Source organism: Stegostoma tigrinum, chromosome 32, assembly GCF_030684315.1.
Source record: "Stegostoma tigrinum isolate sSteTig4 chromosome 32, sSteTig4.hap1, whole genome shotgun sequence".
NCBI classification, from domain to species: domain Eukaryota; kingdom Metazoa; phylum Chordata; class Chondrichthyes; order Orectolobiformes; family Stegostomatidae; genus Stegostoma; species Stegostoma tigrinum.
The window spans coordinates 1322596-1342927 of NC_081385.1; the positions used below are offsets into that span (position 1 = coordinate 1322596).

The 20332-nt window shown below is 46.3% G+C and overlaps 1 protein-coding gene across 5 annotated transcripts in view; it reads left to right on the forward strand.

Moving 5' to 3' along the window:
• The window catches only part of LOC125466967 (membrane frizzled-related protein), a 78907-nt gene that overhangs the window by 20023 nt on the left and 38552 nt on the right, over positions 1-20332 (forward strand). For all 5 annotated transcript variants that reach the window (XM_048562206.1, XM_048562204.1, XM_048562208.1 and 2 more), the window contains 2 exons: positions 4843-5071; positions 15433-15563. In XM_048562206.1, the coding sequence (XP_048418163.1) occupies positions 4843-5071; positions 15433-15563 (360 nt within the window). The remainder of the gene's footprint in view (positions 1-4842; positions 5072-15432; positions 15564-20332) is intronic.

The window sequence follows — 20332 nt, forward strand, 5'->3', positions numbered from 1 at the left end:
CTCAGAAGTGGAGAAACTATTGGAAGCAATTCTGAGGAACAAAATTAAACAACACTTGGAGAGGTGGGGTTAATTAAGAACAGGTAGCATGGTTTTGGTAAGGCGAGATCATGTCTAACCAACTTTTTGAAGAGGTAACCAGGTGTGTAGATGAGGGCAATCCATTAGATGTAGTCTACCTGGACTTCAGCAAGGTCTTTGGTAAGGTCCCAATGGGAGACTATAGGATCGAAGGAAGTTGGGTACAGAATTGGCCGAGTGCCAGGAAGCAGAGGGTGATGATCAAGGGGCATTGTTTTGACTGGAAGCCCGTGCCCATTGGGGTTCTGTGGGGTTCAGTGTTGGGGCCCTTGCTGTCTGTGGTATGTACAAACGATTAGGACTTGAATGTTGGAGGAGGCTTGAGTGGTAAGTTTGTGGGTGATATGAAAATTGGCAGCATGGAAACTAGTGAGGAGGGTAGCCTTAGCTTGCAGGAGGATATGGACGGGCTGTTCAGATGCGCTAATCAGTAACAAATGGAATTCAGTCCGATAAATGTGAAGTGGTGCACGTGGGCAGGGGGACAGACAAAGCAAGTGAATACACGATGAATGGTAGGATCCTGGAAACACTGAGTATCAGAGGGAGTTTGGTGTTCGTGTCTATCGGTCCCTTAAGGTACTGGGACAGGTAGAAAGGTGTGGGTAAGAAATCATATGGGATACTGTCTTAGCCTTAGCCAAGACACAGAATGTAAGAGCAGGGAGGTGGTGCTGGAGCTGTCTAAAATGCTGGCTAGGCTGTAGCTAGAGAATTCCGTGTAATTCTGGAATTCACATTATAGGAAGGATGTGATTGCATTGGAGAGGGCGCAGAGGTTTTCCAGGATGTTCCATGGGCTGGAGAGTTTTAGTTATAGAGACTGGACAGACTTGAATTGTTTACTTTGGAGCAGAGGAGACTGAGGGGGTGGGGGGGGGGGAGGTGGGGGCAGTGTCATGATTGAAATGTATAAAATTATGAGGGGCACAGACAGGAAGAAACAGAGGTGGAGAGGTCAAGGAATGGGGAGCCAAAGATTTAAGGTGAGGGATAGGAGATTTAAAGAGAATGTAAGGAGACCATTTTCCCCTGAAAGGACAGCAGGAATCTGGACCTCACTGCCCGTGAGGGTGGGAGAAGCAGAAACTCTCAGAACATTGAAGTATCATCTAAGGGCCAAGTGCTTCAGGTCGAATGGGAGCAAAAACTTTATGGTGGGTCAATTGAGGAACAGTGGAGGACTTCCATAGAACATAGAACAGTACAGCACAGAACAGGCCTGTCAGCCCACGATGTTGTGCCGACCATTGATCCTCATGTATGCACCCTCAAATTTCTGTGACCATATGCATGTCCAGCAGTCTCTTAAATGTCCCCAATGACCTTGCTTCCACAACTGCTGCTGGCAACGCATTCTATGCTCTCACAACTCTCTGTGTAAAGAACCTGCCTCTGACATCCCCTCTATACTTTCCTCCAACCAGCTTAAAACTATGACCCCTTGTGTTAGCCATTTCTGCCCTGGGAAATAGTCTCTGGCTATCAACTCTATCTATGCCTCTCATTATCTTGTATACCTCAATTAGGTCCCCTCTCCTCCTCCTTTGCTCCAATGAAAAAAGTCCAAGCTCAGTCAACCTCTCTTCATAAGATAAGCCCTCCAGTCCAGGCAGCATCCTGGTAAGCCTCCTCTGAACCCTCTCCAAAGCATCCACATCTTTCCTATAATAGGGCGACCAGAACTGGACGCAGTATTCCAAGTGCGGTCTAACCAAAGTTTTATAGAGCTGCAACAAGATCTCACGACTCTTAAACTCAATCCCCCTGTTAATGAAAGCCAAAACACCATATGCTTTCTTAACAACCCTGTCCACTTGGGTGGCCATTTTAAGGGATCTATGTATCTGCACACCAAGATCCCTCTGTTCTTCCACACTGCCAAGAATCCTATCCTTAATCCTGTACTCAGCTTTCAAATTCGACCTTCCAAAATGCATCACCTCGCATTTATCCAGGTTGAACTCCATCTGCCACCTCTCAGCCCATCTCTGCATCCTGTCAATGTCCCACTACAGCCTACAACAGCCCTCTATACTGTCAATGACACCTCCAACCTTCCTGTCGTCTGCAAACTTGCTGACCCATCCTTCACTCCCCTCATCCAAGTCATTAATAAAAATTACAAACAGTAGAGGCCCAAGGACAGAGCCCTGTGGAACTCCACTCACCACTGACTTCCAGGCAGAATATTTTCCTTCTACTACCACTCGCTGTCTTCTGTTGGCCAGCCAATTCTGTATCCAGACAGCTAAGTTCCCCTGTATCCCATTCCTCCTGACCTTCTGAATGAGCCTACCATGGGGAACCTTTTCAAATTGATTTTTCGCAGTGCTCAGCAGAAGTATATTCCAGTGATAAGGAAGAACTGCAGTAAAAGAGATAGTAAGTCATGGATGTTTAAGGAAATAAAGGAAAGTATCAGATTAAAAAAAACACACAAAAAAGCAAAGAGTAGTGGGAAACTAGTAGACTAGGAAATCTTTAAAGATCAACAGAAAGCCACAAAAAATTTATAAAGAAAAGTAAGATAGATTATGAGAGTAAACTAGCTTACAATATAAAAACAGGCAGCAAAAGTTTCCATAGATATGTAAATCGTAAAAGAGTGGCGAAGGTAAACATTGGTCCTTTAGCGGATGAGAAGGTCCATTTAATAACTGGGAATAAGGAAATAGCCGAGATATTAAACAGTTATTTTGTGTCGGTCTTCACAGTGGAAGACACAAATAACATGCCGAAAACTGATGGCAAGAAGTTTATAGCAGGAGAGGACCTTGAAACTATCATTATCACTCAGGAGGCAGTGCTGGGCAAGCTAATGGGGCTCAAGGTAGACAAGTCTCCTGGACCTGATGAGATGCACCCCAGGGTACTAAAAGAGGTGATGGGGGAAATAGTAAATGCACTAGTAATTATTTACCAAAATTCACTGGACTCTGGGGTGGTTCCCACAAATTGGAAAACAGCCAATGTGACAGCACTGTTTAAAAAAGGGAAGTGGACAAAAAGCAGGTAACTGTTGACCAGTTAGCTCAACTTCTGTATTGGGGAAAATGCTTGAATCTATCATTAAGGAAGAAATAGCAAGACATCTGCATATAAATTGTCCCATTGGGAGCACCCAGCATGGGTTCGTGAAGGGTAGGCCATGTTTAACTAATTTAGTGCAATTTTTTGAAGACATCATTTGGATGGTGCACAATGGGGAACCTGTGGATGTGGTGTATCTGGAGTTCCAGGAGGCTTCTGACGGGGTGCCACACCAAAGGCTGCTACATAAGATAAAGTTCAACGGTATTACATGTACTATATTGGCATGGATAGAGGATTGGTTGACGAGTAGAAAACAAGAGTAGGGGTAAATAGGTGTTTTTCTGGTTGGCGGTCAGTGGCCAGTGGTGTGCCTCAGGGATCAGTGTTGGGACCGCAATTGTTTACAATTTACGTAGATGATTTGGAGTTGGGGACTGAGTGTGGTGTGTCAAAATTTGCAGATGACACTAAGATGAGTGGCTCAAGCAAAGTGTGCAGCAGACACTGAAAGTCTGCAGAGCAGAGGCCTCTCTGATGAAGGGTCTAGGCCCGAAACGTCAGCTTTTGTGCTCCTGAGATGCTGCTTGGCCTGCTGTGTTCATCCAGCCTCACATTTGATTATCAGAGGAATCTCAGTTGTCTAAGTGAGTGGGCAAAGGTCTGTCAGATGGAGTACGATGTTGATAAGTGTGAGTTCATCCATTTTGGTAGGAATAACAGCAAAGTGGACTATGCTTTAAAGGGTAAAAAATTGCAGCACGCTGCTATGCAGAGGGACTTGGGTGTCCTTGTGCATGAATTGCTAAAAGTAGGATTGCAGGTGCAGCAGGTAATTAAAAAGGCAAATGGAATTTTGTCTGTCATTGCTAGAAGGGTAGAGTTTAAAAACAGGGAGGCAATGCTGCAGCTGTATAGGGGCCTGGTGAGGCCACACCTGGAGTACAGTGTGCAGTTTTCGTCTCCTTACTTGAGAAGAGATATACTAGCACTGGAGGGGGTGCAGAGGAGATTCACTCGGTTGATTCCAGATTTGAGAGGGTTGGATTATGAGGAGGGACTGAGTGGGCTGGGATTATACTCATTGGAATTCAGAAGAATGAGGGGAGAACTTATAGAAACATATAAGATTATGAAGGGAATAGATAAGGTGGAGGCAGGGAGGTTGTTTCCACGAGCAGGTGAAACTAGGACTAGAGGGCATTGCCTCAAAATAAAAGGAAGCAAATGGGAGGAACTCCTTCACCCAAAGGGTTGTGAATCTGTGGAATTCCCTGTCCAGTAAAGCGGTTGAAGCTTGCTGAATGTTTTTAAGGCAAGACTAGATAAATTTTTAAACAGTAAAGGAATTAAGTGTTATGGTGAGTGGGCGGGTAAGTGGAGCTGAGTCTCAAAAAGATCAGCTGTGATCTTATTAAATGGTGGGGCAGGCTCGAGGGGCCAGAAGGCTTACTCCTGCTCCTCGTTCTTATGTTTATATTCTTGTGCGAAAAATAGGATTAGAATAGTTAGGTGGTTGTTTTTGATCAGCACAGATTTGATGAGCGGAGTCTATGTCGTAAATCTTTACATCTCTATGATTCTGATGTTACCCGTAGATGTGAGTGGGAACTATAATCGTTGATGCTGCTGCTCATTCTCACCATTAACCTGTTAGATGAAGGTACTGGGAGGGAGTTCAACTTATCAGTTGCAAGCTTTACTGATTCTTCCTTCGTTTTTTTTCAGTGTGTGGTGGGATTTTTCAAGATCCTAAGGGTTCATTTTCCAGCCCCCGTTATCCAGCCCAATATCCGGCAAATCTGCTTTGTGTTTGGCAGATTATGGCAGAACCGGGCTACGTGATCCAATTTAAAATCGACTCAATGAACATCGAAGGGCAGGCGCCGTGTCATTTTGACTGGCTTGATCTTCATGAGGAGACGGAGAATGGGCATCACTCTCACCAGATAGCAAGGTCAGTCTGCAGTCTGACAAAAAAAACAACAATGTGCTCAAAATGAATTTCATTGGTGCTCACTGAATTTGGGGTAACTTTACCTGAGCGTACTGGGTGAAATTTACATCCTGCCTGACTGCACTGATTTTACTAGAGAGTAAAATCAGGTGATGTGTATAAAACAGTATTGTTCCCAAACCTGTCAGTTTGGACCTATTTGTTAATGATCTTGTTTTGACCCTCTCCACCCAGTTCCTAATGTTCAGCACCATTTGTAATGTCAGATACTGAAACAGTCCATATCCAAATGCTCAAGACCTGGATCACATCAATTTCCTAACGGAATGGTGTGCTTCATTGACTTTTTGAAGATTTTTGTGGAAGTAACAGAGAGGGTTAGAAACACAGAAGTTAGAAATTGGCCCTTTGAACCTTCAGATTCATTATGATAACAGCTAATGCCATTATTCCGGCTTTCTCTATGTCCACTATAATGTTTAGAACTAGGTGGACCTTGTCACAATGAGATCCTTGGTTGGGGTTGTTAACCGGGGCCAATCAGGAAGTCCTGGCTGACCAATATAATCGAGGGATTTAGAATCACCTCAGTCTCGGGGGCCAACTCTGATCTGGTTGGCCACGGCCAGTGTACTATGCACTAGTAAATAAAGGGGTGGGGGGGAAACTAGATGACAGTATATAAGCCTCTGTGCAGCTATTTCATACCCCTTGATGTCTTTAAGATCTAAAAAAATTATCAATCTCTTTCTTGAATATATACAAAGACCGACTTTCACCACCTTCTGTAACAGTGAACTTCACAGGCTGACCAACGTCTGAGTGAAAAAAAATTTCTTCTCCTCAGTTCTGAATTGCCCACCCTATATCCTGAGACTGTGGCCACTAGTTCCAGATTCCTCAACAAGGAAGTCCCTTCACCAGTCCAGCCCAATTAGAATTTTATATGAGACTTTGTTGCTGCTACAGTGTATCTTGCAGAGGATGCATATTGCTGCCACTGTATGGCAATGGTGAAGAGAGCGGACATCGAAGGTGCTGGATGGGATAGCAACAAACTGGCTGTTTTATCTTGGATCGTGTCAAGCTTCTTGAACATTGTTGGAGTTGTGCCAATCCAGACAAGTAGAGAGTATTTCATGTCAATCCTGACTTGTGCCTTGTAAATGTAGACACAGACTCAGAAGGTAGGAAGTGTGCTACTCACCACCATAGTCCTAGCCTCTGAACTGCTTTTATATCCTTGTAATATTGATATAGTAACCTGCCGGATGTTGATGTGAATATCAAGGGGAAATGGTTAAACTCTCCCTTGTTGGAGATGGTAATCGCCTGGCAGTTCTGTGGCATGAATGAGGTTAGTAGGTAGGAAATGGGGGTGGGGCTTGAGGTAGGAGGCGGGGATAGGTGGGCGGAAGGACAGGTTAGGGAGGTGGGGATGAGCTGGGCTGGTTTTGGGAGTCAGTAGGGGAAGGGGAGGTTCCTCCCACCTATCCCCTCCTCCCACGTCAAGCTCCATCCCCATCTCCTACCTACTAACCTCATCCTGCCCCCTTGACCTGTCCATCCTCCCAGGACTGACATGTCCCCTCCCTACCTCCCCACCTACACTCCCATTTACTGGCTCCATCCCTGCCTCTTTGACCGGTCTATCTCCTCTCCACCTATCTTCTCCTCTATCCATCTTCTATCTGCCTCCCCTTCTCTCCCTATTTATCTCAGAACCCTCTCCCCCTCCCCCATTTCTGAAGAAAGGTCTAGGCCTGAAATGTCAGCCTTCCTTCTCCTCTGATGCTACTTGGCCTGCTGTATTCATCCAGCTCCACACCTTGTTATCTCAGAATCTCCAGCATCTGCAGTTCTTCCTATCTCTCTCTCCATGAATACTGCCTGATCTTCTGTGATCTCTATCATTTGTTATTTCCAGTAATGCTTTATTAACAGTTCTCTCAACATGCTCTATCCCCTTTAATAATTATGCAAACATTTACCCAGGTCCCTCTGCTCCTGTACCCCCTTGATTTTATATTTTCTCTCTATTTTCTTCTTACCAAAATGTATCACCTCACACTTCTCTGCATTGAACTTCATTGAAGACCTATGCACTCACTCCAAGATATCCATTGTTTTTGAAGTTTTATGTTGCCCTGCTCACAGTTTGCAATGCTTTGAAGTTTCCTATCATGTGCAATTGTTGAAGTTGTCCTCTGTACACCTAGATATGTATTGGGATATACATATTGGGATATACAGCTGACCTCAGGAGAAGTTCACTACAAACAGTTGAAAGACATCTAATAATCACCACTTGTTTCCTGCCACTCAGCCAATTTTGTATCTAAATGGCTACTGTCTGTTTTATTCCATGAGCTCTAACTTTGCTCTCCAGTCTGTTGTATAGCACTGTATCAAATTGCCTCTTAGATTTTGTATACATCACATTAACAGCATTTTCCTGATCAATGCGGTGTGACTATCCCTGTCCAAGAGAGCCTATTCTTGCCATAGAGGCGCTACAGCAAACGTTCACTCTGTCAGTACTGGGAATGGCAGGAATGTCCTGTGAGGGGAGGTTGGTTCAACTGGGCCTGCATTCACTGGAGTTGAGAAGAATGAGTGGGGTTCTGATTGAAACAGCAGCAGGAAACACAATGCCGGCCACATGCCTGCTCTAAGTGAGAGAGATAGTTTAATTCAGTGGATGAAATTCAGTGCCTGAACCATGTAAATGACCCCCTACAAAATTCAGGTAGGTGATACAGTCCAGAACAAACACATGGATCACCTGAAAACCATTACCTCGCAAGCGGGGCAGGAGCAAAACATACCTGGCCCCTCAGAACAGTCTGAAGGCCTGGCAGAAACTGCAGGTGCTTCACCTCCATCTAGTGTTGAGAAAACCTCAGAGTCTGAGATGAATGCAGGCTCGAGATCGTTACTGCTGGAAGAAGAGGAGGAAACTGTCCTGAGTTGCTCTGGACCCAAGAGCAAGGGTACATGCCATCCACGTCAGCATCTGAATCAGAGGTACAAGGTGAAAATGTTGCAGGAAAATCTACAGGTGAAAGACCAGATCTACATTCCCAGACTTAGTCGGGGAAGAACATAGTGATTAGAACCAGGTGGACCTCACTGGCTATGAGGCCATTGATTGAGGATATTAACCTGGGCCAATCAGGAAAGCCTTGGCTGACCCATATAACCAGGAGATGACAAGCTCCTCAGTTGAGGATTGGCTGCGAGCTGGTTGGCCAGAGTCAGTTTACTGTCCACTAGTAAAAAACGGGTAACTTCGTGACAGGATACCAGCCTCTGTACAGTTATTTCAATTTTCTGGTCAGGATGTTGAGTGGTGGTGTTCCCATATATCTGCTGTCATTATATTTCCCAGTTTTAGAGACCATGGGTTTGAAGGCGCGGTTGAAGGAGACTTGGGGGGAGGGGGTGTGAGGGCTGAGGTGCAGGAAAGGCAAGAGATGTGGTCAAGGGTGTTTTTGACCACTGAGGGGGGGATGTTGCGGTCCTTGGAAAACGAGGACATCTGGGATGCTCAGGAGTGGAACACTGCATCTTGGGCGCATATGCAGCGGAGGTGGAGGGATTGGGAGCAGGGGATCACATTCTTGCAGAAAGATGGTGAGAGGAGGTGCATTCTAGGTAGCTGTGGGAGTCAGAGGCTTGAAATAGATATCAGTTTCCAGGGTGGTCACCAGAGATGGAGACAGAGAGGTCCAGGAAGGAGAAAGAGGCATCAGGGGTGGTCCAGGGGAGCTTGAAGTTGGGGTAAAGCTGATGAACTGTTTGAGCTCCTCTTTCCTCACACCCTTCCCCGCAATAAAAACAAAGACAGAATTCTCCTTGTCCTCATGTATCACCTCATCAACCTCCTCATCATTCTCCACCACTTCTGCCACCTGCAATCCGACCCCACTTCCAAGGATATATTTCCCTCCCCATTCTTATCTGCCTTCCCGACGAACCGCTCTCTCTGTGACTCCCTTGTCTGCTCCAAACTCGCCACGACGCCCCCTGGCACTTTTCCCTGCAACAGCAGGAAGTGCTACACCTGCCCCTACACCTCCCCCGTCACCCCCATCCCAGTCCCCAAGAAAACCTTCCACTTTAAACAGGTGTTCACCTGCACATCCGCTATTGTGGTATATTGTATCCGCTGTTCCCGATGTGGCCTCCTCTATATCGGGGAGACCAAGCAGAAGCTCGGAGACCGCTTTGTGGAGCACCCGCGCTTGGTTCACAACAAAGCGACAGCACCTCCCTGTCGCGAACCATTTCAATCCCACTCCCACTCCCTGGATGACATGCCCACCCTGGGCCTCCCCCAGTGTCACAACAATGTCAGCCAGAAACTGGGGGGACAGCACCTCATATTCCGGCTTGGAGCCTGACAACCAATGGCCTCAATGTGGACTTTATGAGCTTCAAAATCTCCCCACCCTCGACCTCATCTCAAGACCAACTCTGCCTCTCAAACCCGCCTCCTTGACCTGTCCATCTTCTCTCCTACCTATTGCACCCCTCCCACCACTCCCTACTTGTACTCACCTACCACCATACCACCTACCTTCCTTAGCCCCATTCCCCCCTCTCTATATATTTCTGAGCCCCCTTCCCCTCCCCCATTTCTGAAGAAGGGTCCCGACTTGAAACATCAGCTTTCCTGCTCCCCTGAAGCTGCCTGGCCCGCTGTGTTTCTCCAGCTCCACACTGTGTAATCTCTGACTCCAGTATCAGCGGTTCTTACTGTCTCTGCTGCTAATAGGAGACTGGAACAGAAGCCATACCATTAACCTGCACCTGTTCCCCATTGAATGTTCTCAGTTTGACTGAGGTCTTGTGCAAGCTTAAAGGTTGGAGTTCCATACAAATCTTGTTAAAGACAGACTCTGCAACACAGATACAGCTGCACTGGTATCAACGTCCATGAGATCTGGGTGACTGTTTAACCAAACATTAATTTTAATTGGTTTCGATGGGATGTCACTAAGCAATTTAATTGCTCCAACCCACATGTAAGGGGACTTCTCAGGATGTGCACTCTCCTGGGTACCTGCCTATGAGTTTTCTCGCTCAAATCAGGCCTCGTAGGACTTTGCAAACTGGCAGCAACAGTAATGGCTTGCCGGCCCAGATCCTGAAGAACTATTCAGCCACTTGGCCAAGGCTTGGCTTTGTTGTGGGGTTTTGCTTTGGGCTGGTCTATGGTCCACATGCTCAGGACATGCCCTGTGTGACGGTCTGCAATTGCCTACACTCGGTGGACAGGTGAGAGTGTCTACTCCCTTTGAGATGCCCTGTAGCTCCCATGCTCCATTTGTCACATTTTCTAATGACAAGGCCAGCTGCACTGCCTGTTTGAAGTCAAATTGGGCTTCAGCTAGTAGGCGATTTTGCATGGTTTTGTTAATAATCCCACATACCAAAAGCATCTCATTCAGTGCTAATCAAAAATTACATTCCTCCGCCAGTCATTTCAATCTCATCAAAAATCCCAATACGAATTCTCTCGGTTGTCTAACAGCCGAATGAAACCAATAGCATCTCAGGATTAGAGGAGGCTTGGGGATGTAATATTCCTTAACAATCATAATCAACTCCTGGAAGGTTTTAGTGTGTGGTGCCTCTGGGAAAGTTAAGTTCCTTATAACCAAGAATGCTGCGGGTCCACAAGCAGTCAAAATGATGACCCATCGCTTTTCATCTGCAACGCCCCTCCCCATGTCATTTGCCTGGAAAAAGCACTGCATTCTTTGGATAAACTGATCCAATCCTTTGAAAGCATGATCAATGAGCCAAGTTTCCCAAATAGAGGTGTGATGTCAGAAATTTTACCCCAACTCTAAGATGTCTTCAGGCTCATCTTGTTTTATCCCATTGCCACTGAAATACCTGCACAGAGGTCGGTGTCCCATCACCAAGTCATCCTTTAATTTTTAGTGCACAGTACACTGGCTGTGACCAACCAGCTCAGAGTCAGTCAACTGAACAGAGAAGATTTTCATCTCCTGATTATATATTTTTTTCTTTTTTATACCCCTATACTGCGGTCAAACTGAAGTAGTGCTTATTTTTCCCCATGTTGGGTGTGCAGGAGTCAGTCTAAACACAACATGAAAGATAATTTTATTTGACAAATAAAAAGCAATGACTTTTACTAAGAAGCACATGCAGAAACAACAAATTATAAAGGGCGTACGGGAGCAGTGGGGCCTGAGTGCTAATGTACACAAGTCATTGAAGGTGGCAGTACAGGTTGAGAAAGCAGTTAATAAAGCATTCAGTATTATAGTTCTTAATAAAGGTGCTTAGAGTGCAAGAACGCGGAGATTATGTTGAATTTGTATAAAACATTAATTTGTCTTCAGCTGGAATATTGCATCCAGTTCTAGGTATGGCACTTTAAGAAGAATGTAAAAGCTTTGAAGAAAGTGCAGATTAGATTTATAAGCATGGTTTCAGATTTGAGGAATTCCAGTTACAAATAATGGAGAAGGTGAAATTCTATTCCCTGGAGAAGAAAATGCTAAGAAGGAATATGATAGAGATATTTTAATTCATGTGACAATGTTAAACATGACTGCCCCTTTAAGAATCAATAATGATCTGCTCCAGAGACGATAAAGAGCAGCTAATCTCGTGTGATCACACATTTAAGGGTTAGTTTTCCCAGGAGGGAGAATTGGTTTGGGAGGAGAGAGAACAGACTGGAGTTAGAATGGAACCACAAAATCCATGGTAAATGGATGGCTAGCAGACTGACGCCAAGAGGGACCTGGACAGAGTAGGTAAGGTGAAACTGTGATCACTTCTGAAAAGATGGGGGAATGAAATGATACATTTAAGGTAAGAGCCAAATAAGAAGCAAAGGGTGACATGAAAAAGAAAATTTACACAATGTGAGGTTTAGGTATAGACTGCACATCCTGACAGTGCAGTGGAGGCAGGTTCAACTGAAAAATTAAAAGAAGAAATTAAATTGTTATCGAAAGGGAATTTACAGAATTACAGGGAGAAGTGGGGGCATCGACACTGGATGAAATGCTCATTCGGGCAGTCTACACAGATACAATGTGTCAACTGGTCACCTTCTGTGCACTGTAACAATTTTGTGACATATCCTCTCTGTTGTCTGACATAAAGTGTCAGATTACATAGATACAGAGCTTGGACCCTCCTTTTGCCCCTCTTATTTTCTCCCCTTCTCTGTGTGATGTGACCAGTTGCTAATTTTCAATTTTACATATTAGTTTGTATTTCCAAAAATACTTCAGTCCCGCCAGTTTTGCCCAAGTTCTGCCAGGTCATGATTTCCTCCTACTCTCTCAGTAAGTGATGAGAAATCTTGTGGACTAGAGGATCACAGTGTGAACACCTGGGCACCACCCCCAGGCCTCCTAACCTCCCTCAACCTCTTCATCTCCAACTGCCGTCGAGACATTAACAGCCTCAACCTCTCCACCCATCTCACCCACTACACCCTCTCTCCCGCAGAACAGGCAGCCCTCTGCTCCCTCCGCTCCAACCCCAACCTCACCATCAAACCCACAGACAAAGGTGGCACAGTGGTAGTATGGCGCACTGACCTCTACATCGCCGAGGCCAAACGCCAACTCTCTGACACCTCCTCCTACCGCCTCCTTGATCATGACCCCACCCCCGAGCACCAAACCATCTTCTCCAATACGATCCATGACCTCATCACCTCAGGGGACCTCCCACCCACAGCCTCCAACCTCATTGTTCCCCAACCCCGCACAGCCCGTTTCTATCTCCTTCCCAAAATCCACAAACCTGCCTGCCCTGGTCGACCCATTGTCTCAGCCTGTTCCTGCCCCACCGAACTCATCTACACCTATCTGGACTCCATTTTCTCCCCTTTGGTCCAGGAACTCCCCACCTACATCCTTGACACCACCCACGCCCTCCACCTCCTCCAGGACTTCCAATTCCCTGGACCCAACGCCTCATTTTCACCATGGACGTCCAGCCCCTACACACCTGTATTCCTCATGCAGATGGCCTCAAGGCCCTCTGCTTCTTCCTGTCCCGCAGGCCCTCCACCGACACCCTCATCCACCTAGCCGAACTCGTCCTCACCCTCAACAACTTCTCTTTCGATTCCTCCCACTTCCAACAGACAAAGGGGGTGGCCATGGGTACCCGCATGTGCCCAAGCTATGCCTGCCTCTTTGTAGGTTACGTGGAACAGTCCCTCTTCCACACCTACACAGGCCCCAAACCCCACCTCTTCCTCCGTTACATTGATGACTGTATCGGCACCGCTTCTTGCTCCCCAGAGAAGCTCGAACAGTTCATCCACTTCACCAACACCTGCCACCCCAACCTTCAGTTCACCTGGGCCATCTCCAGCACATCCCTCACCTTCCTGGACCTCTCAGTCTCCATCTCAGGCAACCAGCTTGTAACTGATGTCCATTTCAAGCCCACCGACTCCCACAGCTAGCTAGAATACACCTCCTCCCACCCACCCTCCTGCAAAAATTCCATCCCCTATTCCCAATTCCTCCGCCTCAGCCGCATCTTATCCCAGGATGAGGCATTCCACTCCCGCACATCCCAGATGCCCATGTTCTTCAGGACCACAACTTTCCCCCCGCAGTGCTCGAGAACGCCCTTGACCGTGTCTCCTGCATTTCCTGCAACACATCCCTCACACCCCACCCCCGCCACAACCGCCCCAGGAGGATCCCCCTCGTTCTCACACACCACCCCACCAACCTCCGGATACAACGCATCGTCCTCCGACACTTCCGCCATCTACAATCTGACCCCACCACCCGAGCTATTTTTCCATCCCCACCCTTGTCTGCTTTCCGGAGACACCACTCTCCCCGCAACTCCCTTGTTCGCCCCACACTGCCCCCCAACCCCACCACACCCAGCACCTTCCCCTGCAACCACAGGAAGTGCTACACTTGCCCCCACACCTCCTCCCTCACCCCCATCCCAGGCCCCAAAATGATCTTCCATATCAAGCAGATGTTCACCTGCACATCTGCCAATGTGGTATACTGTATCCATTGTACCCGGTGTGGCTTCCTCTACATTGGGGAAACCAAGCGGAGGCTTGGGAAGTGCTTTGCAGAACACCTCCGCTTGGTTCGCAACAAACAACTGCACCTCCCAGTCGCGAACCATTTCCACTCCCCCTCCCATTCTTTAGATAACATGTCCATCATGGGCCTCCTGCAGTGCCACAATGATGCCACCCGAAGGTTGCAGGAACAGCAACTCATATTCTGCTTGGGAACCCTGCAGCCCAATGGTATCAATGTGGACTTCACAAGCTTCAAAATCTCCCCTTCCCCCACTGCATCCCAAAACCAGCCCAGCCTGTCTCTGTTTCCCTAACCTGTTCTTCCTCTCACCCATCCCTTCCTCCCACCTCAAGCCGCACCTCCATTTCCTACCTACCACCTCATCCCACCTCCTTGACCTGTCCATCTTCCCTGGACTGACCTATCCCCTCCCTACCTCCTCACCTATACTCTCCTATCTACCTATCTTGTTTTCTCTCCATCTTCGGTCTGCCTCCCCCTCTCTCCCTATTTATTCCAGAACCCTCACCCCATCCCCCTCTCTGATGAAGGGTCTAGGCCCGAAACGTCAGCTTTTGTGCTCCTGAGATGCTGCTTGGCCTGCTGTGTTCATCCAGCTCCACACTTTGTTATCACAGTGTGAACATGTTCCCTCTTGTGGTGATAAATGGCATCTTTAAAAATAATAATAAAATGTTTCTCTGCAGTGAGAGCTGAACTGAACTGTCCAGCAAAGAGTTAAATTGATTTAAGGCTTTTATGCAGAACTAGGAAACGGAAAGGATGGTTTTATTCACACACATGGCTGGGTCAGCATTTAATGTCCAACTCAACCATCTAAAGATGGGCAATAAATGCTGGCCCAGTTAGTGACGCTACATTCCTGAGTGAATAGAAAAGGCTGTGTGTCCACGTGTCAGTGAAATGGGCATTATTAGAGGAATCAGGTCATTTCTGATTATTAGAACTAAAATATGTAAATGTAAGTATATTCATAAAGTCAATATTTTTAAGAAAAAACTGACTTCAGATTTCCAGACTCTGCAGTATTATGTTATTTATTACATTCAGAATTAATCTTTAGAGTTTGCGTAAGTTCATAAGTTATCGCTTTTCACAGTATTTATAATTAAACAGAAGGTTATTTGGCATGAATCTCATCGAAATCATTAAGCTCATCAACTGGAAGTCAGAGGTCAGAATAAACACAAGCTGGCTAGTGCAGAAAGGCTGTGAGTATTCTGACTTCCATTTTTATAACACGTTGTGCTTCCCTCTCAACAGGTTATGTGGGAATGTTGTACCTCCTACTGTCAATACCAACACTAGTCGGCTTAAAGTTTCTTTTGTGTCAGACGCAAGCGTTGGTGGACGTGGTTTCACAGCACGGTACTGGATAATTGCATCAAGTGACAGTAAGTGGACTGAGATCTGCTCCAGCTGGTTTGGGATGAATGTGAGTAACCCGAGGCAGGGATGGGAAACTGGGCAGTCCCTAATGAGAGCTGAGGGATTAGTATTGATATCCACTTCCTGAAAATGTTCATCCTCTCAACCAACACCATACATATGAAGCTTTCCTTTCTTTACACAGAATAGCTGTATGTTGACCACAGATTAATAGCCACTGCACTTCAATTTAATCTAAAAGAGTGGTTTTGACTTTGCATGATTGTGAATTCATTTCAAATAAAAGTGGAGAGCAGTGTAAAGGAAATGGGGACTTGCTGTAATCTATTTTATGCCACTACTCAGTCAAACCAACTCTCATTGGTTTTGAAGTAATACGAGGTAATTCCAAGAGACATACGAGTATTATATAAACGCAAGCCTTTCTTTCATTCTCCTGCATCGATCATGCTTCAGTCTCATGGACTATACATTCTTCCCTTCCCAAGGTTTCTAATCTGCAGACATCAGGTACCTCACTCAAGTGAATTCTTCATGTGATCCCACACCACAGGAAAAGTTATAATGGTATTCAACAAGAGAAGAATCACATTGATACACTTCAATTGATAGTCATAGCTTGGTGATAACTTAAGACTGGAATGACTACCTGATTTTAAACCCTCTGAGCACAAGAGGTACTAAGGAGCAGAGGATGTTAAGAGGAGGTTTAATCAAAGTGTGCAAATTATGAAGTGTTTCAGTGAACGAAAACTGTTTCTACTGGCAGGAGGGTCAGGAACAAAAGGATACAGATTTAAGGTGATTGGCAAAAGTAGTCATGGGAAAGAAGGAGAGATAATGGGAACTGCAGATGCTGGAGAATCCAAGATAACAAAGTGTGGGGCTGGATGAACACAACAGGCCAAGCAGCATCTCAGGAGCACAAAAGCTGACGTTTCGGGCCTAGACCCTTCATCAGAGAGGGGGATGGGGAGAGGATTCTGAAATAAATGGGGAGAGAGGGGGAGGCGGAATGAAGGTGGACAGAGGAGAAGATAGTTGGAGAGGAGGGTAAAGGTGGGGAGGTAGGGAGGGGATAAGTCAGTCCAGGGAGGATGGACAGGTCAAGGAGGTGGGATGAGGTTAGTAGGTAGGAAATGGAAGTGCGGCTTGAGGTGGGAGGAAGGGATGGGTGAGAGGAAGAACAGGTTAGGCAGGTGGGGATGAGCTGGGCTGGTTTTGGGGTGCAGTGGGGGGAGGGGAGATTTTGAAGCTGGTGAAATCCACATTCATACCATTGGGCTGCAGGGTTCCCAAGCAGAATATGAGTTGCTGTTCCTGCCTGGAATGGCAGTGAGGGAGGTGGTGTGGGGGCAGATATAGCACTTCCTGCAGTTGCCAGGGGAAGTGCTGAATGTGGTGGGGTTGGAGGGGAGTGTGGAGTGGACAAGGGGGTCATGGAGAGAGTGGTCTCTCCGGAAGGCAGACAAGGATGGGGTTGGAAAAATGCCTTGGGTGGTGGGGTCGGATTGTAGATGGCGGAAGTGTCGGAGGATGTTGCGTTGTACCCGGAGGTTGGTGGGGTGATATGTGAGGACTAGGGGGATTCTCTTCCGGTGGTTATTGCGGGATGGGGTGTGAGGGATGAGGTGTGGGAAATGCGGGAGACACAGTTGAGGGTGTTCTCGGCCACTGCGGGGGGGATGTTGCGGCCCTAGAATAACAAGGACATCTGCGGTGTACGGGAGTAGAATGCCTCATCCTGGGAGCAGATGCGGCCGAGGTGAAGGAATTGGGGTGGAATTTTTGCAGGAAGGTGGCGGGGAGGAGGTAAAATTTGTTTGTTTTGTTTATTATATTATGATGGTTTGAAATGCACAATTGAAAGTGGTGGAAGAAAATTCAAAAGAGAACTGTGTAAACATTTGAAGGGCAAAATTGTGGGAAAGAAGTAGGGACAAGAGATGAACTACAGCGTCCAAAAGAAAGATCTAAGTAATCCTACAGTGGATCAGATCAAAGATCTGCTGCCCTGCCATATCGAGTTTGAGAGCAGGCCATTCCACCCATCAAGTACCTCTGAAAAGTATTCCACCCAGATCCATCTCCCTGCTCCATCCCTGTAATCCTGCATTTCCCATGGCTAACCCATCTAATCTACACCTCCCTGGACAGTACAGGCAATTTAGCATGGCCAATCCACTTAACCTGCACATCTTTGAATTGTTGGAGGAAACTGGAACACCAGGAGGAATCCCACACAGATGTGGGGAGAATGTGCAAACTCCACACTGGCATCAACAAAGGTAGAATTGAACCTGGATCCCTGGCACAGTGAGGCAACAGCACTAACCACTGAGCCACTGTGCCACCTCTATAGAATTCAGCCTAAGAGCCCACACCAACCCTCCAAAGAACATGCCATCCAAACTCATCCATATCTGTACCCCTACAATTCCTATGCCTAATCCAGCTAAGCTAGGCACTATGGGCAATTTAGCATGGTAGAATATAATCAAGTGAATAACTAGGGAAGGTGGCTTCAGAAATACCCCTCGTCGTCAATGAGTGTGGTGAGCAAGAGGCTCAACACAACAGCACAAAACAACAAGGCTGGAGCATTTATCAGCAGCTTGGAGACACATGAAGGGGATGATCCATCATGACCTCCTCTTCCTGAGATCCCCAGCATCATGTATGAAGAAACAGCTGGAAGCAGTGGATACTACAAAGGCTCTGGGCCCTGACAAAATCCTAGGACTGATACTGAAGATTTATGCTCCAGGGTGAGCTATGCCGCTAGCCAAATTGTTCCAGCACAAAGACTATCACCTATTCAACAATGTGACCAAGTGTCCAGATATGTCCTGTCCACAAAAAGCAGCTCAGACATTGTCTGATCAATCTCCTCTCAATTGTCAGCAAAGTAATGGAATGTGACATCAGAACTATCAGGCGGCATTTTTATTCAATGACCTACTTAGAAGTTGTCAGTTTGGCTTCTGCCAGGCCCACTCAGTCTCTGACTTCATTAGAGTCTTGGTTTAAAAATGGACAAAAGAACACATGAGGTGGGGTGAGAGTGACTTCCTTACAACTCAAGGCAACATTTGATTGAGTATGGCATCAAGAAACCAAGCAAAATTGTAGTTATTGGGAACTGGGGAAACTCTCCATTGATTGGAGTCATATTTAGCTCAAAAGAAGATGGTTGTGCTTATTGGAGACCAATCATTTCATTCTCAGAACATTGCTGCAGGAGTTCCTCATGGTAGTGTCTTAACTTCAACCATCTTCAGCTGCTTCATCAATCTTCACGATTTATCCAGCACAAAGTCACAATAGGAGACTTTCACTGATGATTGCATCACCATTCACGACTCTCCAGATACTGAAACCATATTCCAAGCTGTGTCCACACTCCATGTCCAAATTCACTCAGAACTGAACTGACGAGTGGCAAGTAACTTCTGTGCCACATAAATGCCAGGCATTGACCATGTCCAACAAGAGAAAATCTCAGTTCTCTTTGTTCACCAGCACTGCTATTGTTGGCTCCCGCAACATCAACATCCTGGGTGGCACTGGAAACTGAATTGGACCAGCCATATAAATACTGTGGGTATAAAATTAGATCGGAGGCTGGGAATCCTGCAGTAAGTAACTCATCTTCTGACTCTCAAAGTCTGCCCACCATCTACAAGACACAAGCTAGAATATCATGGAATATTTTCCAGTTGTCCGGATAAGTGTAGTTAGGAAAATACTTGTGAAGTTGAACACTTTCAGGACAAAGTAGCCAGTTTGACTGGCACACCTTCCACCACCTTCAGCACTCATTCCCTGCGCCATCTCAATGGCAGCAGAGTGCACCATCTACAAGGTCCATTGCAGAAACTCCTCAAGCCTTTTTTGACCATACCTTCCACCAACCTCCTGTGCCTATAAGAACAAGAGCAGCTGATTCTCCACTTGTAAACTAAATTCCAAGCCACGCACCATCATTGTTGCTGGACCAAAAGCCAGGATCTATCTTCCTTAAAGCACCGAATGTACACCGACCAGATTGACTTCAACAGTTTAAGAAAGCAACTGGCCCACCTCCACAAGGGCAATTAGGATGGTTATATCCCCTAATTTTTTGAGCTGAATAACCAGCAGTGAGTTGAATGGTCTGCTATGCTGTGTGATTCATTGAAGAGGTCTTTCCCACGTTGTGCCCCTAGTTTATTAGGTAATCCACTGTATATACTCCTTTTAACCATATCCGTCACAAGAAAGCCAGGCACCTATCATCAGCGAGGGTGAGAAGACAACCGAACAGCTGCTCTTCCAGGCTGCTGAATGTAAACTTTTCTGCAGGCTGCTTATTCCAGACAGTTCCCAGACTGTTCATCCTCAAATTTCTCCTCCATTCTTGGACCATCCCCAGGCTGCACCTTTCCAGGTTTCCAGACCTACGCTGCTATTCTCTATAACCTCCTGAAGTTCTGCTAATGCAGTAGGATTTTGGAGTTGGGGAGTCTGTTGAGTACAGCCATTGTAATGATGTGAAGTGTCAAACTATATCTGAAAAGACCACATAATGCAATCATTTATTAGTCTCTTAAATATTTTGAGTGTAACAGAACAATGAAGGGAGGGGTCAGTTCCATAGCTCAATGGGTAATGTTCCAATTTTTCAAGGAAGTGCCTCTGTTTATTTTGGTCTTGGGAGCAGAGTGATTTTTCCAATGTGGAATGCACTTCCTGCTGTGTCTGCAAATCTGTGGTGACAGCCCCATGAAAGAGG